The sequence below is a fragment of the Corvus cornix genome, chromosome 1, assembly GCF_000738735.6.
Source record: "Corvus cornix cornix isolate S_Up_H32 chromosome 1, ASM73873v5, whole genome shotgun sequence".
Classification (NCBI taxonomy): domain Eukaryota; kingdom Metazoa; phylum Chordata; class Aves; order Passeriformes; family Corvidae; genus Corvus; species Corvus cornix.
This window is the reverse complement of record NC_046332.1, coordinates 112,688,988-112,712,557: the sequence shown is the minus strand read 5'-3', so window position 1 is coordinate 112,712,557 and position 23,570 is coordinate 112,688,988. Positions and strand designations below refer to the sequence as shown.

At 42.7% G+C, this 23,570-nt stretch overlaps 1 protein-coding gene across 10 annotated transcripts in view; it reads left to right on the top strand.

Moving 5' to 3' along the window:
• AGPAT3 (1-acylglycerol-3-phosphate O-acyltransferase 3) overlaps positions 1–19,494 on the top strand; it is an 89,141-nt gene extending 69,647 nt beyond the window's left edge. For 9 of the 10 annotated variants that reach the window (XM_039552774.1, XM_039552729.1, XM_019282846.3 and 6 more), the window contains 7 exons: positions 4,320–4,489; positions 4,672–4,833; positions 6,259–6,412; positions 6,821–6,923; positions 9,484–9,559; positions 11,711–11,909; positions 12,545–19,494. In XM_039552774.1, coding sequence (XP_039408708.1) covers positions 4,320–4,489; positions 4,672–4,833; positions 6,259–6,412; positions 6,821–6,923; positions 9,484–9,559; positions 11,711–11,909; positions 12,545–12,633 — 953 coding nt within the window. In that variant the 3' untranslated portion in view covers positions 12,634–19,494. Of the gene's footprint in view, positions 1–59; positions 2,466–4,319; positions 4,490–4,671; positions 4,834–6,258; positions 6,413–6,820; positions 6,924–9,483; positions 9,560–11,710; positions 11,910–12,544 lie in introns of those variants that run through there. The other variant, XM_019282849.3, reaches the window with a different exon arrangement.
• Positions 19,495–23,570: the final 4,076 nt, after the last annotated feature.

Below are 23,570 nucleotides of genomic sequence, written 5' to 3'. Positions count from 1 at the left end.
GGAGGGGTTTTCCTTGGCTTTGCTTTTGTTAACTGAAAAAAAAAACACATTTGCACACAGAGACGGGAGAAATGGTAAGCTGGATGTAGATTCTTTCAGAGCAGGTCAAAATAGCCTCTGTTTTTTCTGGAATACTGGGAAATCATACAGAAGTCAAGGATCTGATGTATGTTGTCACTCTGGCATTCAAAAAAGTGGGGAGTAAAGCTCCTCTGCACCTCCAGCCTTATCTGGACTGAGGGGAGTTGTTAATTCTGTCTCAATGCCATCTTCATCCAGTATCAGCACCTATGCTAAGGGACAGTTCTGAGACTGGCTCAGCTACTGAGCAGATGAGCAATATTCACCCTGTAGGGGCCGAAGTTGATTGTGTGGGCTGCAGAGGGGGAGGTCGGTCTGAAAGTATCTCCTGTAGATGTCTCTGCAGCTGAACTGTGTGACAAACTTCAGAGTCCCCTTACACCCTGCAGTGCCTGTCTCTGAGGCCAGGGTCTTCTCTTGTGAGCAATTTGTCAGTGTTTTCTTCTGCCCATGGGCCAGCTGTGCACCGAGTGCAGCTTCTTTGTTCTCCTCTTTCAGACCTTTGCAAAACTTCATCCCTGTGGATGCCTTCTTTTTCTCCTCACAGACCTTAACGGGGGGCTGGATTTCTGAAAATGTTTTTGAGTGTTTGGAAACCTCCTTAGCCCAAATGTCACCTCCTGTTTCAGCAGTGAATCATCTAATCGGTTTCCATTCTCCATCCCTTCCCAGTATGCACGGCCACTTACCTTAGTGCTCAGCTCAGCATCCAACTCCCACTTTGGCTAAATGAGTCACCAAAATGAGCACTGAAATTACAGTTCAGCTGTCCACTGACAGGCACCCACATTTTGTAAATCATTGATGTGAAGTACCACCAACAAAAACCCTCTGAGGTGTCTGGTTTGGTCTCTTCTTAAGCTTGTTGTCCCTGCTTTCACTGTGCTTTTTGTCCTGCCTACTGAGAAGCACAGGAGAAAGGAAATGAAATAGAGTAGCAGGCAAATTGTCAGGAAAAAAAGGTATTGTAATAGAAGAACTTAGTAGAAATTCCAAAATTAGTTTGGTTGGATGAGAGTGGGGATATATAGGAGTTTTTATTTTTAATTTGCTTGTAAGAATTTCTTTGTGCATTTAATAATCTAGAATACGATCTCATGCTGAAAACTATTGTTGCATTAATAGTTTGGATTTTCTGAGGATATGAACTGCTTGTTCCTGTAAGGCTTTAGGCTCAGCTCCTAGTTAGCATTGTTTAAATGCTAACATTTTAAATGCTGTTATCTTCTAAACACTGGAAATAGCACACCATTGTTCAAAGAGATTTGGAGAAGCTGGGTAGATAATTGGGTTGTACCTAGGATAACCCCTAGTGTATAGCCTGTTATAAATTAACACATTGGGAAATTAAACTATGAAAATTATTGTAAATGTTACATGGGATTGCAGAGAGCTGATGCCCTATAATGGAAGAGCTGACAGAATATGCACTTCAATTGTGATTTATTTATAGCAATTTAGGTAAGCTGTGTAAATGCAGCAGCCCCAGTGTTGTCATTCATAATGAAATATATCTCAGTATGGAGAAGCCTTTTGGCAAGGAACCTGTACATTGGTGCTCTGCTCTGGATGCTGCATTTTGCTCGCTTACTCCAAGCTGTTTGTGGTTTTAGGCTGAGGGTCTGTAAGAGAAGCTGCTCTGCCCAGCTGGCAGAGGATCAGTGTGCAGGGATGGATACACAGGTAATGGTGTTCCTGGCTCTGTACTGAAAACCAGGCTTTATTCTTACTGTATCTCCTCTCAAACACAAAAGCCCAGCTTCCAAAGGGGAGGGAGAGAGACTCTACCCAGTGTTCCTGACAGACATTTGGGGAAGAAGGTGTGTTGGGCTCTGGCCCCAACGTAGACCCGTAAATTCGTGACAGGTAGTCTGTGCTTCCAGCTCTCCCACGTCAGCTCCTTTCAGATGAATCACACCCTTGGAGAGTGCAGCGTGTTTGGGTTAGTCCGGTTGCAAAAATAACCTCTCAAATGTTGGTACTTTCAGCTGAGGGATGTGCTGTGCCCCTTGTTTGCTTTGTTCCTGGGGGGTTTATGAGGCTGTAAATGCACCTGCTTTGGAGTCTGGGAACCCCAGCCACAGGGGGTGGTTGAAGCCAGGTGTTGGTTATTCCCTACAGGAAATATCCTGGGCAGTGCAAGTGTTCCCATTCCTTCATTCAGAAGAATGTTCTTACTGTAGCATTGGCAGGATCAGTGCCATGCAAAGCAGCTGTAACCCACACACCGAAAAAAGGAAACGAGCCCACTCCTGGTTATAATTACATCATTTGTCAGCACACTTGTAAAGGACAATCTGTTTCCTCATGTTAATCCTTTGGCTTGTCAACCCTTCTCTCTCAGTATGGACTCTGGCAAATTCTCCACTGTTACAGGGAGAAAGGTGAGAGAAATGTTCTGCAGAAAGTCATCCACACTGGCCTCTGCAGATTTTTTTTTTTTTTGAAAAGAAACACACCCAGTTGATTACAATTTTTCTAAGAAAATGCAGCAGTTGTAGCAGGTACTGGAGATGTTCCTCCTTGGTACATAGTCAGCAATGGAAAGGGAAAATTGCTCAGAGTACCACTCTGTGTTCGGTACTACTGCTCAATTCTCCTGGCCACCTGCTTGGAAGGTGCTCTGAGGACATTCTTGCGGTCCTCTTTCTCCTTTTACTGAGCCAGGATAACCAGAGAAAGGAAGGTAAGTGATCACAAAGCATGCAAAGCTGGGAAGCAATGATAGGAACCTGTACGTGGTGTAAAGGAACAAGACAATTCTGTCCTTCCTCTGCCATATTTCCAGTTCACTGGGATTAAGCTCTGTTGGTCAGCAACGTGCATAACTTTGTTGTGCCTCCAAATGAGCAAGTGCAGAAAGTGATACAAGAGAATAACCTGGTGGGTGAGCAAGTGGTCATGAGTGAAAAAAACCAGTGCTAGGTAAGCGCTCTATCTTCAGCAGATCAGGACTGGTTTTCCCCTTTATTCACCTAGATACTGTGTTTACCTTCTCTCTGGTGTGGTGCAAGACTGGATCCTAAACTCTTGTTTAGCTGTATGGATAGGTGACCTTGTCTGATCCCACCGATCAGAAACCCTTGTGCAGGAAGGTGCTGCCCTGTTTGGCAAAACCAGGATCTCCCATTAGGAAGCTGGAAAACCTCCTGGCAGAGCCTGACAGAGGGAACAGAGCGGGAACCCTGCAGGTGTAGTAACGTGGGAAGGGTTGGACTCTTTTTAACTGCCATATTTGTGCAACTAGATTTTTATTTCATCCATGTCTCATTGAAAAGAGAAAATACCAATGACTACACTTTGCAGGGAAGCAAATCTTCCTGCTGGGAGGATGTACTATTCTCATACTTTTTATAGTTGTCCCATGATGTAAGCAATGCCTTCCATCTGCCTCGATGTACTGAAATGAGGGAAATAAGCTAACCATAGCAACTACAGTCAGTGCGTGCTGAATTTAAGTGGAAGGGGGTTTTATGATGAAAAAAGGGGAGGTAGAAAATAAGAATGGGTAACAAATATTCAGGGTGGAATAAGAGTTGCTGTGATATTTTAAAGTTGGAGTAAGTGGAGGGAAAAGGACTCATTCTTTTGCAGTGAAAGAAAGACACAATTTACCATTCCTGTCTTTGCCCAGGTATTTTAATAAATTAGCTCAATTCTCTGCTGTTTTAAACTCTGGGTTGATGATCATAATGCAGAACAATTAGAGCCCTGTGTTGTAATATTAAAATCTTTCATAGAAGATCTATGTCACTGCATCCCTTTTAAAGACCTTTATTGGTCTGTTTACCTCCATAAGGCTTGTTTCATGTGGAGTAAAAACATTAGGCTGCATCTATGCATAATTTGTATTCCACCTGGGAGGAACTGTACTCATTTAGTGGAGCAATCAACGGCTCCACTGTCTGTTTCCAGGCACAAAAGTCTTCAGGCTTTTTTTCCAGTGATCATGAAATTTTGCATTTGTAATGCAATGCCCAAACTTGTTGCTGTTAAAAACTTGCTAAATTATCCATAATGCATATGTCTGGTGCCTTGAATACTCCTTAGGGATGGTAATGTGGTTTGGTCTGTTCCCTTCTAAGCTTTTGTTTCATCTCTGCTGGGTGGGTTGGAGAAGGTGACAGTGTTGGGAGTTGGGAGAGACCGAGCACTGAATGGGGCTGAGGATGAAACACTAAATGCTTTCTGTAAGGGGCACCCCTAACTCCTCTCTCCACCTTCATCACATTTGCTAGAGTTGGTAATGCTGCTGGAATGGTGGTCAGGCACAGAGTGCACCCTGTTCTCAGATGAGGCCACGGTGAAAACCTTTGGGAAGGAACACGTCATCATCATCCTGAACCACAATTTTGAGATCGACTTCCTGTGTGGCTGGACGATGACAGAGCGTTTTGGAGTGCTGGGGGTACGTGGGCTGTGAGCTTTCCCTTCTTCTGCAGGGTGATAGTCTGTTTAAAACCCATGTATAAACAGTTTCCTTGCATTTAAGTTCCCAGATCCAACTCCATCATCCTAGTGTGTTTGACCACGTTGCACAAATCAGCAAATGACGTTTTTGGATTGTCGCTTTTGTTTTTTTTCTCCAAGAGTTCCAAAGTTCTTGCTAAGAGAGAGCTGCTCTATGTGCCCCTAATCGGCTGGACGTGGTACTTCCTTGAGATTGTTTTCTGCAAAAGGAAATGGGAAGAGGACAGAGATACAGTTATTGAGGGATTGAAACGTTTGTCTGATTATCCTGAATATATGTGGGTAAGTGTTGAGTCCCTCCTCTGGTGTTGGCTGCGAGAAGTGAAACGGTGACAGACTGGTGACTGTAGCCTGGTCTGTCAGGAGAAGGTGTGCTCACTTGCAAGTGTTGTCAGGGAAGAGCTATACTCTGTTTCAGGAGGTCTTTTGGCATATGCTGGTAGAAAACTGCTGTTTGCCTGTTGGTAAGGGAAGTCCTTTGGGAAACAGATCAGAAGCTTGAGAATAATATATAAATCAGGCGATTTTATCCAAACTTCTTTTTACCTATTAAAAAAAAGCCTACATTTGATTACTACATCTGTATAACATTTTCTGAGGTAGGCTGAAAAGATGCATAAACAAAAAGCTTTTTTGGAGAAGTGAGTGAATTAGACTGCACAGACCATAGATTTTGATAGAAAGTTCCTGTTAGTGTGTTCGTTGATACGTGAAATTACAGGTTTCCCAAAAAGTCTCTGTGAGAACATATGGCAAGCTTATACCTGCTTCTGCAGTTATATTTTTATTTTGACATTATTTAAAATCAAGGGTAAAACATCTCTGTTTCATTGTGTGCAATGCTGTTAGACTTCACTGCAACAGCACGGTGTAATCAACCCATTAACCTCCTTAGAGCTTTGAATGCAAAGGTTTTGATAAATTCTCAGTTTTGCTTTTATAGCAGCATATGTAATGTACAATTATTTGGCTTATGAAACATAAAGAGGCTTTTTATGCATTTTAAGTGAGTTTTCAGTATTACCCAGTACAGCTTGTTAAAATGAATAGTGAAACATTAAGCCTTAACTAGAACATCGTGAATGGATTATAATTTTCTACCATGACAAAGATAAAAAAAGTAAGAATCTGGAGAATATATTTTAAGCTACTTAATTGCTTGAATATATGGATATGAATTATATTGAAGATACCTTCCTGATTAGTATGGGAGGAAAAAAGAAAAAACAGAAAAAACCCTACCAATTAGAAAATCTCAAGACTGAACTTGAGCTTCAAATCTATACATTTTAACGATTCTACAACTGAGAACCAAGGACTAGGCTCTAGGGAAAACAACGAGAAAATGTAAGTGCAAAATGTAGTTAGCATTGATTATTTAAATCAAGACTTCCTGCTTGGTAATTGAAATAATGATTAACATTTACTCGAGCGACTCAATTTCCTAATTTCTGTGCATTCTAAAGGCCACAATTAGGGCTGTCTTTTTGTCACCTCAAATTTGGTACAAGTGCTGTTAAATGTAAAGGTAATGGTAAATGAGTTGAGTTGGTGCTTATGCCTGATACTTGGTGAAGAGATGAGACAGATGAGACAATCGAAGTGTGTGCACATGTATGTTCATCTTGGACAAATTTTCAGTATTCTGCTGGATTTCTTTTGATATCTCAAGATATCCTTGGGTTTTTTTGCTTTTGTCTGGCACAGTTTCTCCTGTACTGTGAAGGAACTCGTTTCACAGAGACCAAGCACCGCATCAGTATGGAAGTAGCTGAATCCAAGGGGTTGCCTAAACTGAAATACCACCTGTTGCCCAGAACCAAAGGTTTCACCACTGCTGTCCAGTGTCTCAGGGGAACAGGTAACTGCCAAGCTTTGCAGCACTTGTAACGTGTTATTTAATTGCACACTCTGTGTAGCCCAGTGTAGTCTACTCTGTTGTCCATTACAATTAGTGAGCTGGCAGTAACGGGGATCCAGGCTGTCAGCTGGTAATTTGTAAATTGCCACAGAACTGTCAGATACCGGTCTTTAAAAATACTAAAAACCTTTTTATGTTGCTTAGTTCACCAAGTCATCTGGTGTTTTACAGAGCTGGGAATGTCAGGGGGCTGGTGCAGATAAATGTGATGTGTAAACACAAAATAGTGAAGGACTCTGTGACATCATTAATGCACAAGGCTCTGTTGCTGTCTCAGGCCAGGATGCCAGAAGGTGCTTGCTAGAATTTTTGCTGTTATGGTTTTTTTTTATTTTTTTTTCCCAACAGTTTCAGCAGTGTATGATGTAACACTAAATTTCAGAGGAAACAAGAACCCGTCTTTATTAGGAATTCTTTACGGAAAGAAATATGAAGCAGATATGTGTGTAAGGTGAGCATATACTGATGGAGGTGAGCCCTAAGATGCATACTTTGTCACATTGAAGTGTATTAGATTTTAGAGGGTAATTTCCCTTCTTGTAGTCCACTTTTCCTTGTCCTTCAGCTTCAGTGGTCCCTTGTAGTAGAGAGTGTAAAACTCCTTTACATGCCGGTTTCTCTCCCTCACTCACATGGTTTGATCAGCAGATTAAAAATCAAATAATGCTGAAATTCAGACATCCTATGAATGAGGTGGGACATTGCTTACATTCCTCACTGTTCCTCTGCCTCAAAGAGTAGCTGCTAACACCTAACCCCATGGAGCACATACACATATGCATGCACAAACACACACCCCTTCTCTTTCTTGCTTTCTCCTTGCTGCCTTCTGCTTCAAAGGCTTCCTTGTGATCATAAAAACAACCAATCCTGTTGATCTTCTTTTCCCTCTTATGTTTGGACCTGAGAGATGACCTGATTGTTCTTTCCACAGATCTTTGGACAGTTTGCTTCCGCTTCTCTGTGGGAGTCACCCACACTGTGGAAAACATTGCTGTATTCTGGTGATGAGGTTGATGCTTGGTTTTTAAAAGTTAAAAACAAAAAAAAAGCCTTTCTTCTTCCCCCCACACCTTTCCCCTCTGGCCTTGAGTCTGTGTGTTGCAGGTCAATGGCACTGGCTCTGTTCATTGTCCCATCTAATCGAAGCAGGTGTGTCTTGGCAGAGCCTCCAGGCTTTGTGATTCCCTACAGCCTTTGTAGGGAATCACAGTAATTACCCACTGTGCTGAGGTGCAGAAGCACCAATTTCGAGGAAGAAATGCGATCCAAAGGGAAGCAGAATGCAGCCTTAATGTGCATAGGGAGGGCACTTGTTCAGTTCTGCTCTCAGATGCTGCAACATCCACAACATTTTAGTCTCTCAGCTGAAGAGGCTGTCCACAGAGAAATGGGGTTGCTCATTTGCAAGGGGTTTCATTTTCACTATTTATACTTGCCAAACACATTCCTGATGAGAAAAGTGAGCAGACAATTTGCCAGCCAGCAAAACAGCTGGTCAGGCAGTTCCACACTGATGGCAGATGCATGTAGGATATCCAGCTGGATCTGGGGTGCACATGCATGGATGTACATCTGTATAGTTATTAATTATACATTGAACAGTGGCAGCCTTCAGTTAAATATCCTATGGTTTGCTAACAGAGGTGCAATTTTATTTCTTGGAGGGGTAGTGGGAGGAAAGAAGAGAAATTTAGTTTTCGATAGTGTTAGAAGAGGTTTTGGTTTGTAAAACTGTTGAGGATGATATTGGCAGGTAAAATTACTAATTGTACCCTACACATGGCTGTGCTTAGATAATTTTGATTTAAAATATGTTTGTGGACAGAATGAATATTCTCAAGGTGCTTTTCTACATGTTTTCTCTGCTTTGGGGAAGAAGCTATGAGAGTAAGGAAACTATTTTTACAGATTTATTTTGCTGAAAATAGAACACGTCCGTATTGTGCCAGCAGACTTATTGTAGCTCAGAGAAGGGAAGCACATAAGCTCTTGTTCTCGGTATGTGCAGACATAGTTACCTGTGCAGAGGTAAGCAGCTTAGCTCTGCAGTGGATCCAGTCCTTATCTCGACTGCCCCCAGAGGAAATAATCAGGAAATCACCAAATGTTATTGCTGTGAGTCCCCTCTAGTGGCGGCAGCAGCACCATGGCAATTTCACCAGAGAGCTTTCAGCAATTTCACTGAGCTTTTATTGAGCAGTTTCTCTTGTTAGTGCTCATGTAAGTAAATCTGCCAGATCTGGTGTTCAGTTTGTTTATGGGATGCAAAAATCATTTGAAAAATATAAGAACATATTCATAGAATCATAGAGTGGTTTGGGTTGGAAGGGTCTCAAAAAATAAAAGAATGCAGGGAAATGGTTGGCTCTTCACAACTAAAAAGAGGCTCTTACAGGGCACCTGTTCTCAGTGAGGTCAGGTGAGGGCTGGCACTGGGCATAATTGTCACACACCCCCAGAATTGTGTGCCTCAGTGAGGCTGCAGAGGCAAAGAGGGACAAGTGCAGTCACTGCAAAAGATGTTTTCCTTAGAGATGGTATGAAGTGAATTTTTAGTTGCCTCTCCCATTGCTTCCAATATGGGGTTTTCACTAACAAAATGTAACAACCAATTGTCCTCGGGTTTTCCACTTGCTTGTCTTTTCTCAGCTCTGAGTGCCTCAGTCTGAGCTCACTGGGAATCAGCCAGTGGTGGATGTGGTGAAGGAGGAACAGTGTTTGAATGGGAGATGGTTAATTTAGTGATGTGCTCTGAAACTGCCTGGAGCTTGTACAGTTTCTTTTGTCTTAAAGAGTCCCCAATTCTCAACCTAAAATCTCAGATTCTTAAGTCCTAGTTCTCTGTGTTTAAGACCTCTGCCATCGGTGACAGTATTGCCTATGATTTATGCCCTTTAGTGAGTGGATGATCTTCCCTAGCAGAGGGATAAAACCAAATACTTGGATTTTCCTTTAATTCTATTTTGGTTTTTTTTTCTTTCCATTTTTTAATCTCTCTGCTAAACTAGGAGATTTCCTCTGGAAGATATCCCTCAAGATGAAAAGGAAGCTGCAAACTGGCTTCATAAGCTTTACCAGGAAAAGGTAAATAGCTTTGCTTTCTTTTCTGTCTTTTGGGACTTACACAGGGGAGTGTATTAAGGCAGTGAGTAATACACACTCTTGCACTGGATGGAGAGGATATTATGTGTAATTACACAGCCATGCCTCAAAATGCTGGAAGGAGCAGGACAGAGGAGCCCCTTGGCAGCAGAGGGCTGAGTAGTGAAGTCTCAAATTGCCAGGAAGCACAATGGAATTCAGAGATTTTCCTTGGCTGTGGAAGACTAATAGCAATCCACTGTCTTTTTACATTTTTCAGAGCTTGGATCTCTGTCATGCATTGAAAAGCTCTGTTTTCCCTGTGGGTGTTTTTAGGCACTCGAGAAGAGTGATAACTGTCTGTCAGGGACAGCCGGTCCTGGCTTTCAGCTGCAATTGTTCTTTGCTTTCATTTTTCTTCCACTGTCACTTTTCTTCTGCCTCCTGGTAATACTTCTGCAGTGGTGTATGACGTGGGACAGACAGTCTGTGGGATTTGCTGCCAGGGACTGATAGAGCACTTGCCCAGAGTGCCTTCAGATGGCTCAGAGCTTTTCCTTATGTCATTCCTTTTGTAAGCTTACATGGTTATTTTCTCGACCACAGATTTAACACTTCTGTGGAAGTAGGAGAGAACTGTAATTAATATTGTCCAGCTCTAATTGGTGGGTTATTGAACTTGAAAAGTGTACCTTGATTTCTGTGTTGCTTATCTTTGTGGGAAGACAGCAGAGCACAGAAAGTTTAAGTATCCTGGGCTTTCCCCAGCTGCGATGACCTGTGCTGCAGCATTGCCAGGCTTATGCTCAATCTCTAGGTAGGCAGTAAATTGTTCTGAGTTTCCTTTTATTTATTTCAACCTAATTTGTTTGAATACCTGAACTCTGATTCAGTTAAGGAGAGAGATTATCTTACAAAGAGCAGCAGCTCATCATCATCTCCCTCCAGCTCCTCTCAGCAGGTCTATAGAACCACAGAGTCTTTGAGGTTGAAAAAGACTTCTGAGAACATCGAGTCCAACTGTAAACTCAGCACCACCACCATGTTCACCACTAAACCATGTCCTCAAGTGCCAAATCCATGTGTTTTTTTGAAAACTTCCAGGGATGATGACTCCATCAGTTCTCTGGACAGCTTGTCTTACTGCTTTACAACCTTTTCCATGAAAGTTGTTTTTTCCAATATCCAGTCTAAACCTCACCTGGTACAAGGTGACACCATTTCCCTTCATCCCTCCTGCTGTTGGCTGTACCTCTGTTCAACTTTGCTGTGAGATGTCACCAGGGAGGTGTTGCTTATAGGCATGGGTATTATACATATTGATCTTACAATGTTAGCAATACTTTTTAACTGGAATCCTCTCATTCCATTTATTCGAATGACTCTGTAACTGGAATCCTCTTCCTGCACAGAGGATGTGTCCTCAAAAGGCTGTTACTGGCAAGGAATGCTTTGCACTTCTCAGCCGTTTGTAAGGGAAATTAAAGCAAAACAAGAAATAAAGAAAAATGAGAAATAGCCAGACTTGAGCCATCCTTTGTAATGGCTTGGAAACCTTAAAAAACAATCTTACAGACTGAGGGAAGGTCGTGGGCACCTTGTTCCTCTGAGTGATGTGTTCCAGGATTACAACTCTGCAGGCTCAGCTCGGGATGCAGCAGCTCAGTTGGAGTGCTGGGATTAGGGCTGGTGTGGTGCTGTCTCTGCTCTTCAGCTCGTGCATTGCTCTCCCCTCCTGGCTCTACACACAGCATTTTTCTGCTGTGCTTTGCTGAATCATGCTGACCTTTCTGGAAGTAAAAATGAGAAGGAAAAGCATCCAGCTAAGAGGTGGTGTCTGAACTGATCTCTGGCCTGAAGTTGCCCTAAATTCCTAAGCAATTAACAGACAAGATGAAGGTATTTGGTAGTGGAGGGGACAATATGGTTTCAGTTTGTGATGGTGCCAAAATTGCCTTCAGATGGCTTAAAGGTCACTTGGGTGGTCAGCAGAAATGCCCAAATAAATGACAGCAGATGGAATTGGACGCCGTGCACTGTTGATGAGTTTGTACCACAGATACTGTCCTTGATGTTGTCCTGGAGCTGACTGATCTTGGGCTGCTTGGTGCAAACATTATGAATCTGTTTTCTTTTCTCTTCTCTTTCCCTCAGGATGCTTTGCAAGAGATGTATAATCAGGAAGGTATATTTCCTGGCAAGCAGTTTAAACCTCCTAGGAGACCATGGACCCTCCTAAACTTTCTTTTTTGGGCCACAGTTCTCCTCTCTCCCCTCTTCACATTTGGCTTTGGAGTTTTTGCAAGTGGATCACCTCTCCTTATCCTTGCATTCCTGGGACTTGTTGGAGCAGGTAATAAAAGCAAAGATGTTAAGCCCAGTGTGACATGTAACAAGATTCTTTACCTCCAATAAGTTCTGTGTATTAATTAATAAGAATGGGGCTCGCTTGGTAGTCTCTCTATTGTACAACATTTTTATTGTTTCAAAAGCTTTAATCCAGGCAAATTTGCCTTCGTATCTTAAGCAAAATCTGTAACAGTAGCAGGTGAGTCTTGTAGCCCATTATTATGGTGCCTGAAGGAAAAAACACTTCTACTGGACACCTTGTCTATGAATTAAAAAAATCCAAACAAAACCACCACCAGAAACAAAAAATACATAAATACCACCAAATCCCCCCACCAACAAAAAAACCCTAACAATAAAAAAGAGCAAAGCAGGGGGAGGGCATATGCTTCAGTGTTCATGCCACATGTGCTGTTAACCAACAGAAGCAGTAATTATATTTTTAAATCTGGATTGTCCCCCTCTTTCAGTGTCATTTGACCTGTGATCCATGTGCAGCTTTGTACAGTGCACTGTTGGTCGCTACTGACTTGGGGATTGGCTTAACTCATGTGGGTTCTGCTTGTGTGTTTACATGTAACTTCCTAGATGCTTGGACTGGTTTTAATGTGCCTCTCATTTCTCTGTTATATTTTAAAGCTTCCTTTGGAGTTCGTAGACTGATAGGAGTAACTGAAATAGAAAAAGGCTCCAGCTATGGCAACCAGGAATTCAAGAAAAAGGAATAACTGACAGCTGCAGTTCAGCACATATAACCAGACTATGGTATCCGATTAACTTCAGTTAAAAAAAACAACAACAAACACTTAGAAACTATCTTTTTCTTAATAACTGATGACTAATATTAATGAATAAAACTTGAGCCAAGAATGAAGAAGTTGGAGGCATTGGCTGAAGAGAATGCACCAACCTTCTGCCTGTTCAAGGATTACTGTAGTCAAGCAGTGGGAGAAAATCTGGGGTGGGGTGGAAGAAGAAACTAATTTTTCTTGCTGTGTTGGGGGACTTGGGGTGGGGGAGAAAAGAGGGCATTGGCCATGGCCACATGTATCTTCAGATGACTGAAAACTGGTTTCTGTCAAGAGCACTACACTCACTTTTAAAACAGGAGCCATTGAATGTTTCCTCTTGCTAAAGCCAACGTAACATTTTTTGATTTCCAACTTCTCTTACTAATGAGCCAGGACAAAACACCCTCCTTAAATTAATTGACAGGTGTTCATTGGGTTAGAATCTTTTCAGCTGTGTTGTCACGGCTACAGATGAAATCCTGTTTGTATGTTAACACTGACACATTTTATTTTCAGGCAATCTTAAGACTTCTTGTAATGCAGGAGAACAGATAGTGGAGTTTGGAAGCAGCGTATTATCCATCAGCACATCCCATAGAACAGATCCAATAGTATAAAATTCTCATCCTATCTCCTGCTAACTGCTCGAGGCTGTTTAATTTCAAAATACTACTTCAGTCTTGAGTTTGCCCTGTTTCACATCAAACACGTGATAATTTTGAATCTGTTTTGGTTTGAGTTTTTTTGAATTAGTGGTTGACCGTGGGATTTAGAGTTGTGCAAATAAGGAAATTTTTTCAATTCTCCTTTTATTTCTGTTTGCATCTCTCATTACCAAAGTCCAGTTCAGCCAACCTCTCTCAGTAAACTGGGAGGCAGCACTAGAAATCAGCACAATAGTTTTCAAAATGTCTTCTTTTGCAAAAAAATGTGAAAAGGAGAGGTCTGTAGCAGTCAGATTTTGAATGCTGGCATCTCTTGAGCTTCTAATGAGAGTTTCAGCATTGATTCAGATGGGGCCAGGACCTTACCCTGTGTGTGTCAGGATAGGGTGTGCTGCTCTTTCGACTTGGGTCATGCTTTTGATGTTCATGTGAAGTTTTTTTGCAAGGTGAGCTGTGCTGTTAAGCATTAGAAAGAGTATAAGGTCTCTTCAGGGATTTTAAGTATCTTTAGTTTTGCTTGTTGACATTTTGGTCTTTTTCACTGAAAATTAAGAGTTCAGAATCATGTCTGTACCTGTTTCTTTCCTTTTTTTCCTTTCTTTTTCATACTTTCTTTCCTTTTCTTTTTTTTACAAACTGACATTCAGAGATCCTATATGTTGCTGCTGTATGCATAGCTGGAGAGTTATTTGCAAACAGATGGTAACTATACCTGTATGTTCAAGTCTGAAGGTCACAATCTGCATTTGGCTGCTCTCAGAAGTGGGTGAAATGAGTTGCAGATCTACAGCAGAGGGCAGAAGCTGACCCTCAGGGTCTGTATCTTTAACCCAGCTGCCACTAGAATATTTATCTCACTTTCGTAAAGAGCAGATTTTATCAAAGCACTGGTTGTTGTTTTCATCTTTGCTCCAATAACCAAGATAAGAGAGTAATAATTTACCTTCTTTCCGTATTTACTCTTAACTGTTGGAATGTAACCTCTTCTCCTACAGGTTTTTCTGTTTTCAAACACTGGAAGAGCAATTTTGTAACTTAGAAAAATATTTTACTTGGGGTCATTAATCACTTGTTCTGTCATGCACTTGATTTTTATTTGTCGTCTTTTCAACAAGAGCATTTGAAGGATGACCTGCGTTCTGTCTGTCTCCTGTTAGACTGCACCTCGCTGAGTCCTGTACCCAGACCCCCAACGTTAGTGTGTCGTCTTTGCCCCCTCAATAAATCTTCCCTAAGAGAGGGGGTGCAAAACTGTTGCAAATGTTAGTGGAATTTGGAATATGCTTTGGGAACTGAGGAGATCAGAGCCTAGCCATAACTGTTTTCCTTGCTGGATGTTTTTGTACTTTGTCTTCAAATACAGACATCCAAATGCTGATAAAGTTAACTCTGGCTTTTCCCCTGTTTTTAACCAGAGGACTGAGAACAGTGGGGGTTTCTTTCTTTTTCTTTATTTGTTTTTCTGAAGTAATTCAGTAATGGGTATAATTCTTGCTTCCTAGAAAGGTGTTACAAATGCTGTATACTTGCTTCCTGAAGATGATACTGAGTATGTATAAATTGTACTGGCTTAGCAGAAGAGGCTTGCAAAGCAGGCTGACCATTGACTGTTTTATACTTACATTTTTAGCAGTATATTAATGGGCATGACAAGAATTTCACAAAATAAATCCCTTCTTAATGCTGAGAAGAGGGGAGCTGCTTAGAGGAGAAAGGAATTAATAGCCTTTCTCTTTATAGGATCCTTTTCTCCTCTTAGTGCATGTAACTCCCTATTCAGGATCATGGGATTAGTGCTGTACATCAAGGGGAGAATAATCAACATTTCATATTTTCTTATCGTAACTTATTGGTCATGCTTTCTTTTTGAAAATATAATAAATACATCATCGGATACATAAATTTTGCTCTTCTAAACAGACATATCAGTAACCACTTGAAAAACTGAAACCTACAGCAGTGCACAAAACAGTACAAAACCAACACAAATATCTTCATTTTGAATTTTTTCTCCTCAAATAGGGGTTTTTATACACGCGCGCGCACACGTACACAGAGTATGTATAAATTAAAATGACTGGAAATAGCTGAAGTTAATGTCACTAATGAAGATTAGCAGGTGGATTGGTTTGGAAAAGTGAGCATAGATTTTATATCTTATTTTCTTCTGGTTTAATAGAACATAGCTTGTATATTTGACTACCAAGCCCTTTAAGAGCAATAATAAAAAAAATACATCATGTTTTTTGTCTTTTGCTTTTCAACTGTGCTAGGTTTAATAAACTTACAGCTATGGGAGTGGTTTTTTCCTCCACCTTTCAGAATTTTCATTTATTGCTTAGTTCTTTGGAGTAAAAACAGAGTTTTCCAGTATGGACTTGCAAGCTGACTGCCATGGAGTTCAGCATTGACCCCGAAGAGGAATGGTTCTCAGACTGACATGGACAGATGATAGATGTATGCTCTTGGCCTTGGCAGCACTCATCATTGTCGTGAACAGCAATGATGCTGTTCTCCAAGTGGGATTTGCAGTTCCAAAGTAGCATCACGTTGACCTGTGTCTGAGAACCTGGTGAGAGAGCTCGGGGACTGCTGGCCACGTGGCATCTCTCAGTTAGGAAGGCTCAAAGAGCTGATGCTGCAGAAGGATGTGGTATCCAGAGGCCTTGGTTCGGTAGGATTACAGTTCTCTCTTGCTCGTTGTGGGCTGAATGTGCTCTTGCAATTGACTTTGCGTCACTGAGCAAAATACCTGTCTCCAGCACAAAGAGCATGGGCAACCTTCCTTTGTTCTGCTTTAACTTCTCTCGAAGGGCTCTACACCTAATTGCTGACCAATGAATCTGGCTGCTGCCTATGTCCTAATTGCCTGATATTCACAGGAAAAGTGAGCGTGTCCGCTCACTTCCACATGGTACCACTTGTCTCCCTTGCTGATGTCTGTATATTTGCTCACCTGTATCTTCTGCAGATGGTTTGGGTACAGCCTCTTAGCAGGAACTTGGAGCTTTCCAGTTCAACCAGTCCTACAGCAATTGTCTCACCTGGCTGGGGTTTTGTCTTCCTGAATTTTGGCGCTGGTTGACAGCTCTAGGTCTGAAGTGACGTGATTGTGTTTGTGTTACGTGACAATGCAACTTTGCTGCTTCAAAGCACAACTTTTATCAGGGAAGAGAAGCCCTTCCCAGGCCTGTTCACACAGGCTATCCCTACCTGGCAACAAGTCCCTCTGGCACTGGTGAAAGGGAGTTGGGACAAGGTTTTTACTAGGAGTTGGAATAATGAGAAAGCAAGGGAGTCATGGTACATCAGATACTTGCTAAAAGTACTGTTTCTGTCTTGGGACCACCCCAAAACCTGGTTTTGCTTCATGTACATTTTGAAGAAATGTGGGGTTGGAGGCTTTTAATAATGCTGACTTCATGCTTCACAAAGTGTTTCAGATTGAAGACAGACAACCTGATGTTTTTTGGCATCTTGGAGAAGTATGTGCTAAGAAGTCTAAAGCCAAGCTTGGGCAGAGCTCGCTCGAGTGTTTCATGCAGATGCTGGAGGCCAACACAGATCAAAGTGAAGAATCCATTCCTTGATCTCCTTTGAAGATAGGATGCAGCAGGACAGCTCACAGCATCTCCTGGATCCCATGTGCTTTTGTCCCCTGGTGTGAAGGTTCTGATTCCCAGCAGATGATTGCTGCAAGTTCTGCTTTGTGCCTGCACAAAGAAGCTGATCCCTGTAATGGGAATGCTGGATTTGTACTCCCACCCAGTGTGTCACAGCTGCTTGTTCCCCTATTCCTGAACCTTCTGATCATAAGGGGCAGCTGCAGGGCTGCTGGTGCTGGGTGAAGCTGGGATTTGAAGCAGGTGACAGCCGTGCTGGGAGCTGTGAGGGAGAAGGAACAACGCACGGTGCATCGCTGGGAAGAGCAGGAACACTGACAGGCCCAGCCAAATTCTTGCTCTGAGAAAACTGAGGGATCACCAGGAGCTTTGCAAAGCAGAGACAAGTATGTGAGAGGCAAGCTCTGACTCTGCGATATCTCCCTGTGACAACTTACAAAACAACCCTTGCTGTGTTCTTGTGATTTGGGTCAGAATTCCTCCCAAGGTCTTGTTACAGATGCGGACTCTTGTTCTGCCACACCTCCCCCTGTTTACCTTTAAGGCCTGGTTTATCCGATTGTCTCTGCAGCAAGATGCTTGCAGGCTGTTGGTTGTGTGTTATTTACCTGCTGTGGTTTGGAGTGAGAATGTTCTGGAGGTCAGCTTTACAGAGTCTGTGCCATGTGTGTTGGCCACCAGAAAACATCATGAAAGTATTTCATATTTCAGAATTGGGAAGATGTGGGATTGACATCTAAGACAAATGTGTTTCTCTGATCCTTGGCTTCTCTAGGCTTTTAGAAAGCTGTCTGTATTTCTTAAAATGTCATACCTGTAGTTACTGGCCACTCTTCAGTTTTTGAAAATGTAAAGAAAGATGATTTGTGCACTTTCACTGTTGAGAGCACTTGAGTGCAGATGACTGTCTATTTCTAAAAACCACTAGCAGAAGCAGCATTTTATCTTTTTAGGAGAAAAATGTATTTTAAAATTAGACACTTCAGCAGAAACCAGAATATAACAGTACTTTTGAATTTTAAATTAGAAGTATTCTGTAGTATGGGGGCTACCACTACCAATTCTACACAACTTCTATTTCTTTTTTATTTTGACCAGTGTGCATTCTTAAGGAAAACACACTGATTTACTAATTACTAAACTACAATTTGCGAAGGAGGGAGAGTAGGTAGCAGAGCCTAATCAGGAATTAAATTTCACTCCCCAAGGCATGAGTGGGTTCTGTGTACCTCCTTTATTACGTGCTTGTGCGTCTGTGCAGAGAGCCAAGCTGTGTCCCGTTGTGTCCCTTCGCTTCAGCTGTGTCCCAGCTGTCCCTTGTGACATCTGAATGCTGAACTCGCCCGAACGCCCGGCGGCCGCTGCTGGCCAGCACCTCGCTCACTCCTCAGATCACCAGCAAGTACTGTAGCTTTAATCAAAACCTTCTCTCTGAGGAAATTCATCCTCCTTAAGCTGATTGATGTGTTGCAAACCTGTCATTCGGAGGGAAGCGTAAGTCACCAGATGACCATTATTAGCCAAATCTAATGAGTAATAAAACTGTATACAGGGTATGCATTTACTGTGCATGTGTATATATTTTTGTACATTTTTACGGTTATTTCCTACACTTGATTTTATGATGTTCAGAAGAGGTGTGTCTGAATCTGGTGATAAACAAGAAGCTATTAAGAAAACCCAACCCTGTCACTTACTGTAGTTTTTACTGAGAACTGTGCCCAAACAAATACGCAGATTTACAGTGCTATGCAAATATTACTTTGTAAGTTGTCTCTTAAATTTTGCTTAAGTAGTTTACGCTGTTTTTACTGGGCTCTCAGAAAAAAAGATGAACGCAAAAGCCTCGTCTTGTAAAATAAAATAGCTTTGGCTGTGTGAAAGTACTGTATATTAGAATCTCATTCACGCTTTCAGTTCTTATTTAACTGTATTTGATTTTGTACATACTGTGATGGAATAGAGGGGTTTAATTATGCTTGAATGAAAAAGGGTGACTGCCTAGCACCTGGGTTTTTTTCCAGTGTTTATAGAGCAGCCAATAATGTAACTGGGAGATCTGCATTCTTTTCCTACTTGCTACTCGGGCTTTTGTAACTAAACATGCACTAAGGGCTATTTTCTTTTTGCTTTGATTGGTTTTATTTCCACTTATGCTTTTTGATCTCAGTCCTACAGACTGATCCATGTGAGGGCCACATGTCTGCAGCAATAACCTGGGTGGATCGCTTTGTGGGGGTGGGAGGCAAGAACAAGATTAACTCTATGGGCATTCCCTGCATGAACCAGTCCTTAAGAACTGCAGAGGGATGGTTCACTACCAAGGCATTTATAGCACCAATATTTAAAGTTATGCATGGCTCCTCCAAAATATCAGAATGTGGAGGGAGGTATCTTCCTTTCCTGAAGAATCCGCCAAAGAAACCCCAAATCTGAGAACTTGAGATTGCAGCAGGGTATAGTGGCTGTACGGATAGATGCTGTAGATTAAACCAATTTGTCAAATCTGACATCTTTGAAGTTTGTTTTTTCACTAGGAGATAAAGCACTTCCTCATCTGTCCACCATCAGCATACACTGTACTTCTGTACCCCTGGGCCATCAGCTCTTCTTTAGCCTATATGATCCTGTAGCAAATGACATTTGTGTCATAATATCACATTTCTGGGTCATCTTTTTGCTACACTGCAAGCACTGGGCTCTTGGTTTCTCCTGTAGGTTTTCTCTTCCCTGATGTGTTCCCCTTTGGATAGTCTAGGTTGGGCTGAGCTGCCTTAAAATGACAGATGAGTGGTGTCATGTGTCACTGTGTGGCAGGACCTATTTTTTGTGGAGAGGATGGGCTTCCATTCTAAGAGTATGCAGGCAGAAACTTTTGTGTTACTTTTGAGTTTTCACAAAAACAGCTTTTTTAATCTTAGTGCCTCAGTTGGATCTCCTTGGATCCATAATTCATTTTTAAAGGACGATTATTTTGATCTAGAAGCAACCAGGGTCAGACATCACAACTATACCTCTAAAAGGCAGTCAGCAGTGGGGTTCATGGGCAAGGGTGGGTCCGTGGGGCAGTCTGTTGCCACAGTGATTGACAGCCAGCACTGTGTAGGGGAGCTGTGGAAAGGGAAGAACGTTTCCTCTTTGGATGGAGGCACAGGGAATGTTGTTAGGTGGTTTGTTTCTGTACTAAGCAGTCCACAGCACAGTGACCTTTAGGCTGTGGGAGCTTCTTACACATGCTCTCTTTAAGTTGCAAACATGGTCAGAGGCTGCTTGTGGTGGTGGCATTTTCTGTACGTACTTTCATCTCACTAATTCTGCTCTTTTTCTTCCAATACTGCATTAATATATTTGGGAAAACAGCCTGGAAGTCCATAAAAGCAATGCTGTGTTCTCAATACCAGATACAATCAGCAGCTGCACTGGGAGCGAGTTCATGGTTCAGATGTGCCACCCTCTTGAGTGCTGCTATGTTGGGCAGAGGGCCTTTGTGCTGAGGAACAGGCTGATGCCCTTTCTACATGCTTCTCAAACTGGAATCTGTTCCTGAGAGGGTTGACAGAGTGCCTTTGTGAAACAAAACTTAGTATAGCAGGATTTTGTAGGTAGATAAAAGGTTAATAGCTGTGGTATGGGTTAATGAAGTACTTTCCTGGATTTCATCATATTCTATATTATATGTCAGAGTCCAGTGCTCTCTGATGAGGTTCTTTTAGCCATCCCACATGTGGAGGGGATAATGTTTAATTGCCCCTCTCCATGTCTAACTTGGGGAGGTACTTACACCACCAGTTGATCCACTCAGCTGGTGGCAGCTATTGGTCTGAACCAAAGGCTGCCCTCTGGTCCCTGTTGTGCTGAGCTGAAGTCAGCTTGCTGTGCCACAGCTGTGGTCTGTCACACCCCACATCCAGGGTCCTTGGCAGGCCTGAGAGGTGGGGCCAGTGGGAACCTCATGAAGTTCAACAAAGGGAAGTACAAGGTCCTGCACCTGCGTTGGGGCAATCCCAGACACACCTATGGGTTGGGCAGAGAAGGGATTGAGAGCAGCCCTGTGGAGGAAGACTCGGAGGTGATGGTTGATGAAAAACTAACATGAGCCAGCAGTGAGCACTCACAGCCCAGAAACCAACCCTGTCCTGGCCTCTGAAAGGAGCACAGGCAGCAGGTCCAAGGAGGAGATTCTCTACCTCTGCTCTGGTGAGACCCCACCTGCAGTGCTGTGTCCAGTTCTGGTGTCCCCAACATAAGAAAGATGTGGAATTGTTGGAACAAGTCCAGATAAGGCCACAGTGTTGGTAAGAGGACTGGAGCACCTCCCCTAGACAGGCTGGGAAAGATGTGGCTGTTCAGCTGGAGAAGAGAAGGTTGTGTGGAGATCTCACAGCACCCTCCAGTGTCTGAAAGGGCTACAGGGAAGCTGGAGAACGACTCTTTGTCAAGAACTGTAGTGACAGGACAGGGGGGAATGGTTACAAATTGAAACAAGGAAAATTTAGGTCAGACAGTAGGAAGAAGCTCTTTACTGTAAGGACACAAACAGGAAGGTTGTGGAAGCACCGTCCTTGGTGCTGTTCAAAGCCAGGGGCGATAAGGCCTTGAGCACCTGGTCTAGTGGGAGGTATCCCTGCCCACAAAGTGGAAGCTGGGACTAGATAATCTTCAAGGACCATTTCAACATCTTAAAATTCTATGATTCTATTATTCATTCCCTGAGCTTCACACATGCATCAATCGCCCTCACTGATCTCCACTGAGCCTTCTCTCCTACTAGGGGGTTACAGGTCACCCACAGAAATAACATATGGTATCAATACAGTATATGAGATACATGCACATATAGGAGTCCCCTATACTGCCAACATCATTACGTTCTGCTGTGATAAAGGTTTGTGCCAAAGGCACAGGACTGCTATGATGAGGCTACTGGGGCTGGAGCTGGAATTGTGACATCTGAGCTGATGGGGCTGGAGCAGGCATTTCTGCTCCCTGCTGGAAAGGCAAAGCACGTTGCTTCCCGAGGCGTTTGCTAGAAAGCAGAGTGCCCAAAGCAGGTGCCCCCGAGCCATCTGTGGTCACTGCCTCTGTGCAGACATGGCACATGACTGATGGGATACAGAGCAGGGCACAGCTGACTCTGAAGATGCGTTGTTTTACTTTCCTGTGACTTGTGTGAACTGCCTTTGTTTTTCATCTTTCTGATGTCGGGCAACATTTGCAAAAGCCAATCAGCACTGGCCTAGTTGTGACATCCCTTTTTTTTTCACTTCTCCAATGAATTTACAAGTAGTTAAGTGCAGCGGTTGCTCCATTTATAAGGAAAATCACTAGAAGAAAAAACTAATCAGTTTAGGAACACATAGAAATCTCCTCCCACCTTTGCTGCAATGAAATACAAATTCTACAGGTATTTTCAGGAAAATGCAATTTGTTGTATGCTTCCAATTAGCTCAGAGCTCCTTGTCAAAGGCAGGAGAATGCTACAGTGCCCTTCCCGCCCCACCCCCCCCCCCCCAATCTTTTAATTCAGCTGCAGTAAAGTTATCCAGTCAAGATTAGAGCTGGAAGCTGCATGCATCATTTAGTTGTAGACCTCCACCGTGCAGATCCACTTCAGCATATTTACAGGCTGCTGCTTCCAATAGTCAGACTTTAAAGAAAAAAATTCTGTTATTTAAGAAATTGAATGTTTTCAGTACAGAGCATTTATTGGGGTTATAATGGCATAATCTGTCAGAAGGATGCATTGCTTCCTTTCCCTGCCAGCAGGTAGATTCAGAGCAAGACTCTCTAACTGAGCATGATGAAAGAGTTTACCTGGCAAATCCCGTATTTCTTTTCTGATTAGTTTGATGCTAAAGGATCATTAAAGGATGGAGAAGACCTCAAGCTGCTAAGAAATGCTTTTATAAAAAGGATTTTGAATATTCTGCAGCTGTGAGGTGTGGACAAGACACAACCCTGTGCTGCAGACTGGAACTCCGTGTTTTTGGGGAGGGAAACTTGCTCACACCAGGGTTAGCTCCCTGTCAAATGGGAACAAAGAAACCACATCCCCCCAGCACCCCTGGCCCAGAACTCCAGTAAGATTAGAAAGGCAGGCAAGGGAAACCTGAAAACTTGTTATTTCCTGAGAGTGTGCACTCTCTTGCTGGCAGCCACACAAGAAAGCAGCTGGCCTATCTAAATTAAGTACTGCACATAATGGAACATAAATTATTGCTGTTAACTCCAAAGCGATAACATGGTTAGGGAGAACAAATTGCACGGAAGCAATAGGAGGGGTTTTGCTTACTCCCAAAGGGATCTCTCGGTGGAGTAACCTCTGGAGCTAATGTTAGGTCTGGGAATTTTACAGGCACTAATGAGCATTAGGCACATGACTTCCTTTTCAGTCTGATGGGAGTCAGTGTTTAATTCCCTTGGGCTTCTCAGAGATTTCAGCACAGGTTCAGAAGTGTTGCCCAAACCATCAGTACACCCAGATTTTCCTCTCTGGCTGTCCCCCAGACAAGGAGATTTGCTATTCCACCCATCCAGAAGGGTATAGGGCCTTGCACTTGGTGTGCAACCTGTGACAAAACAGTAC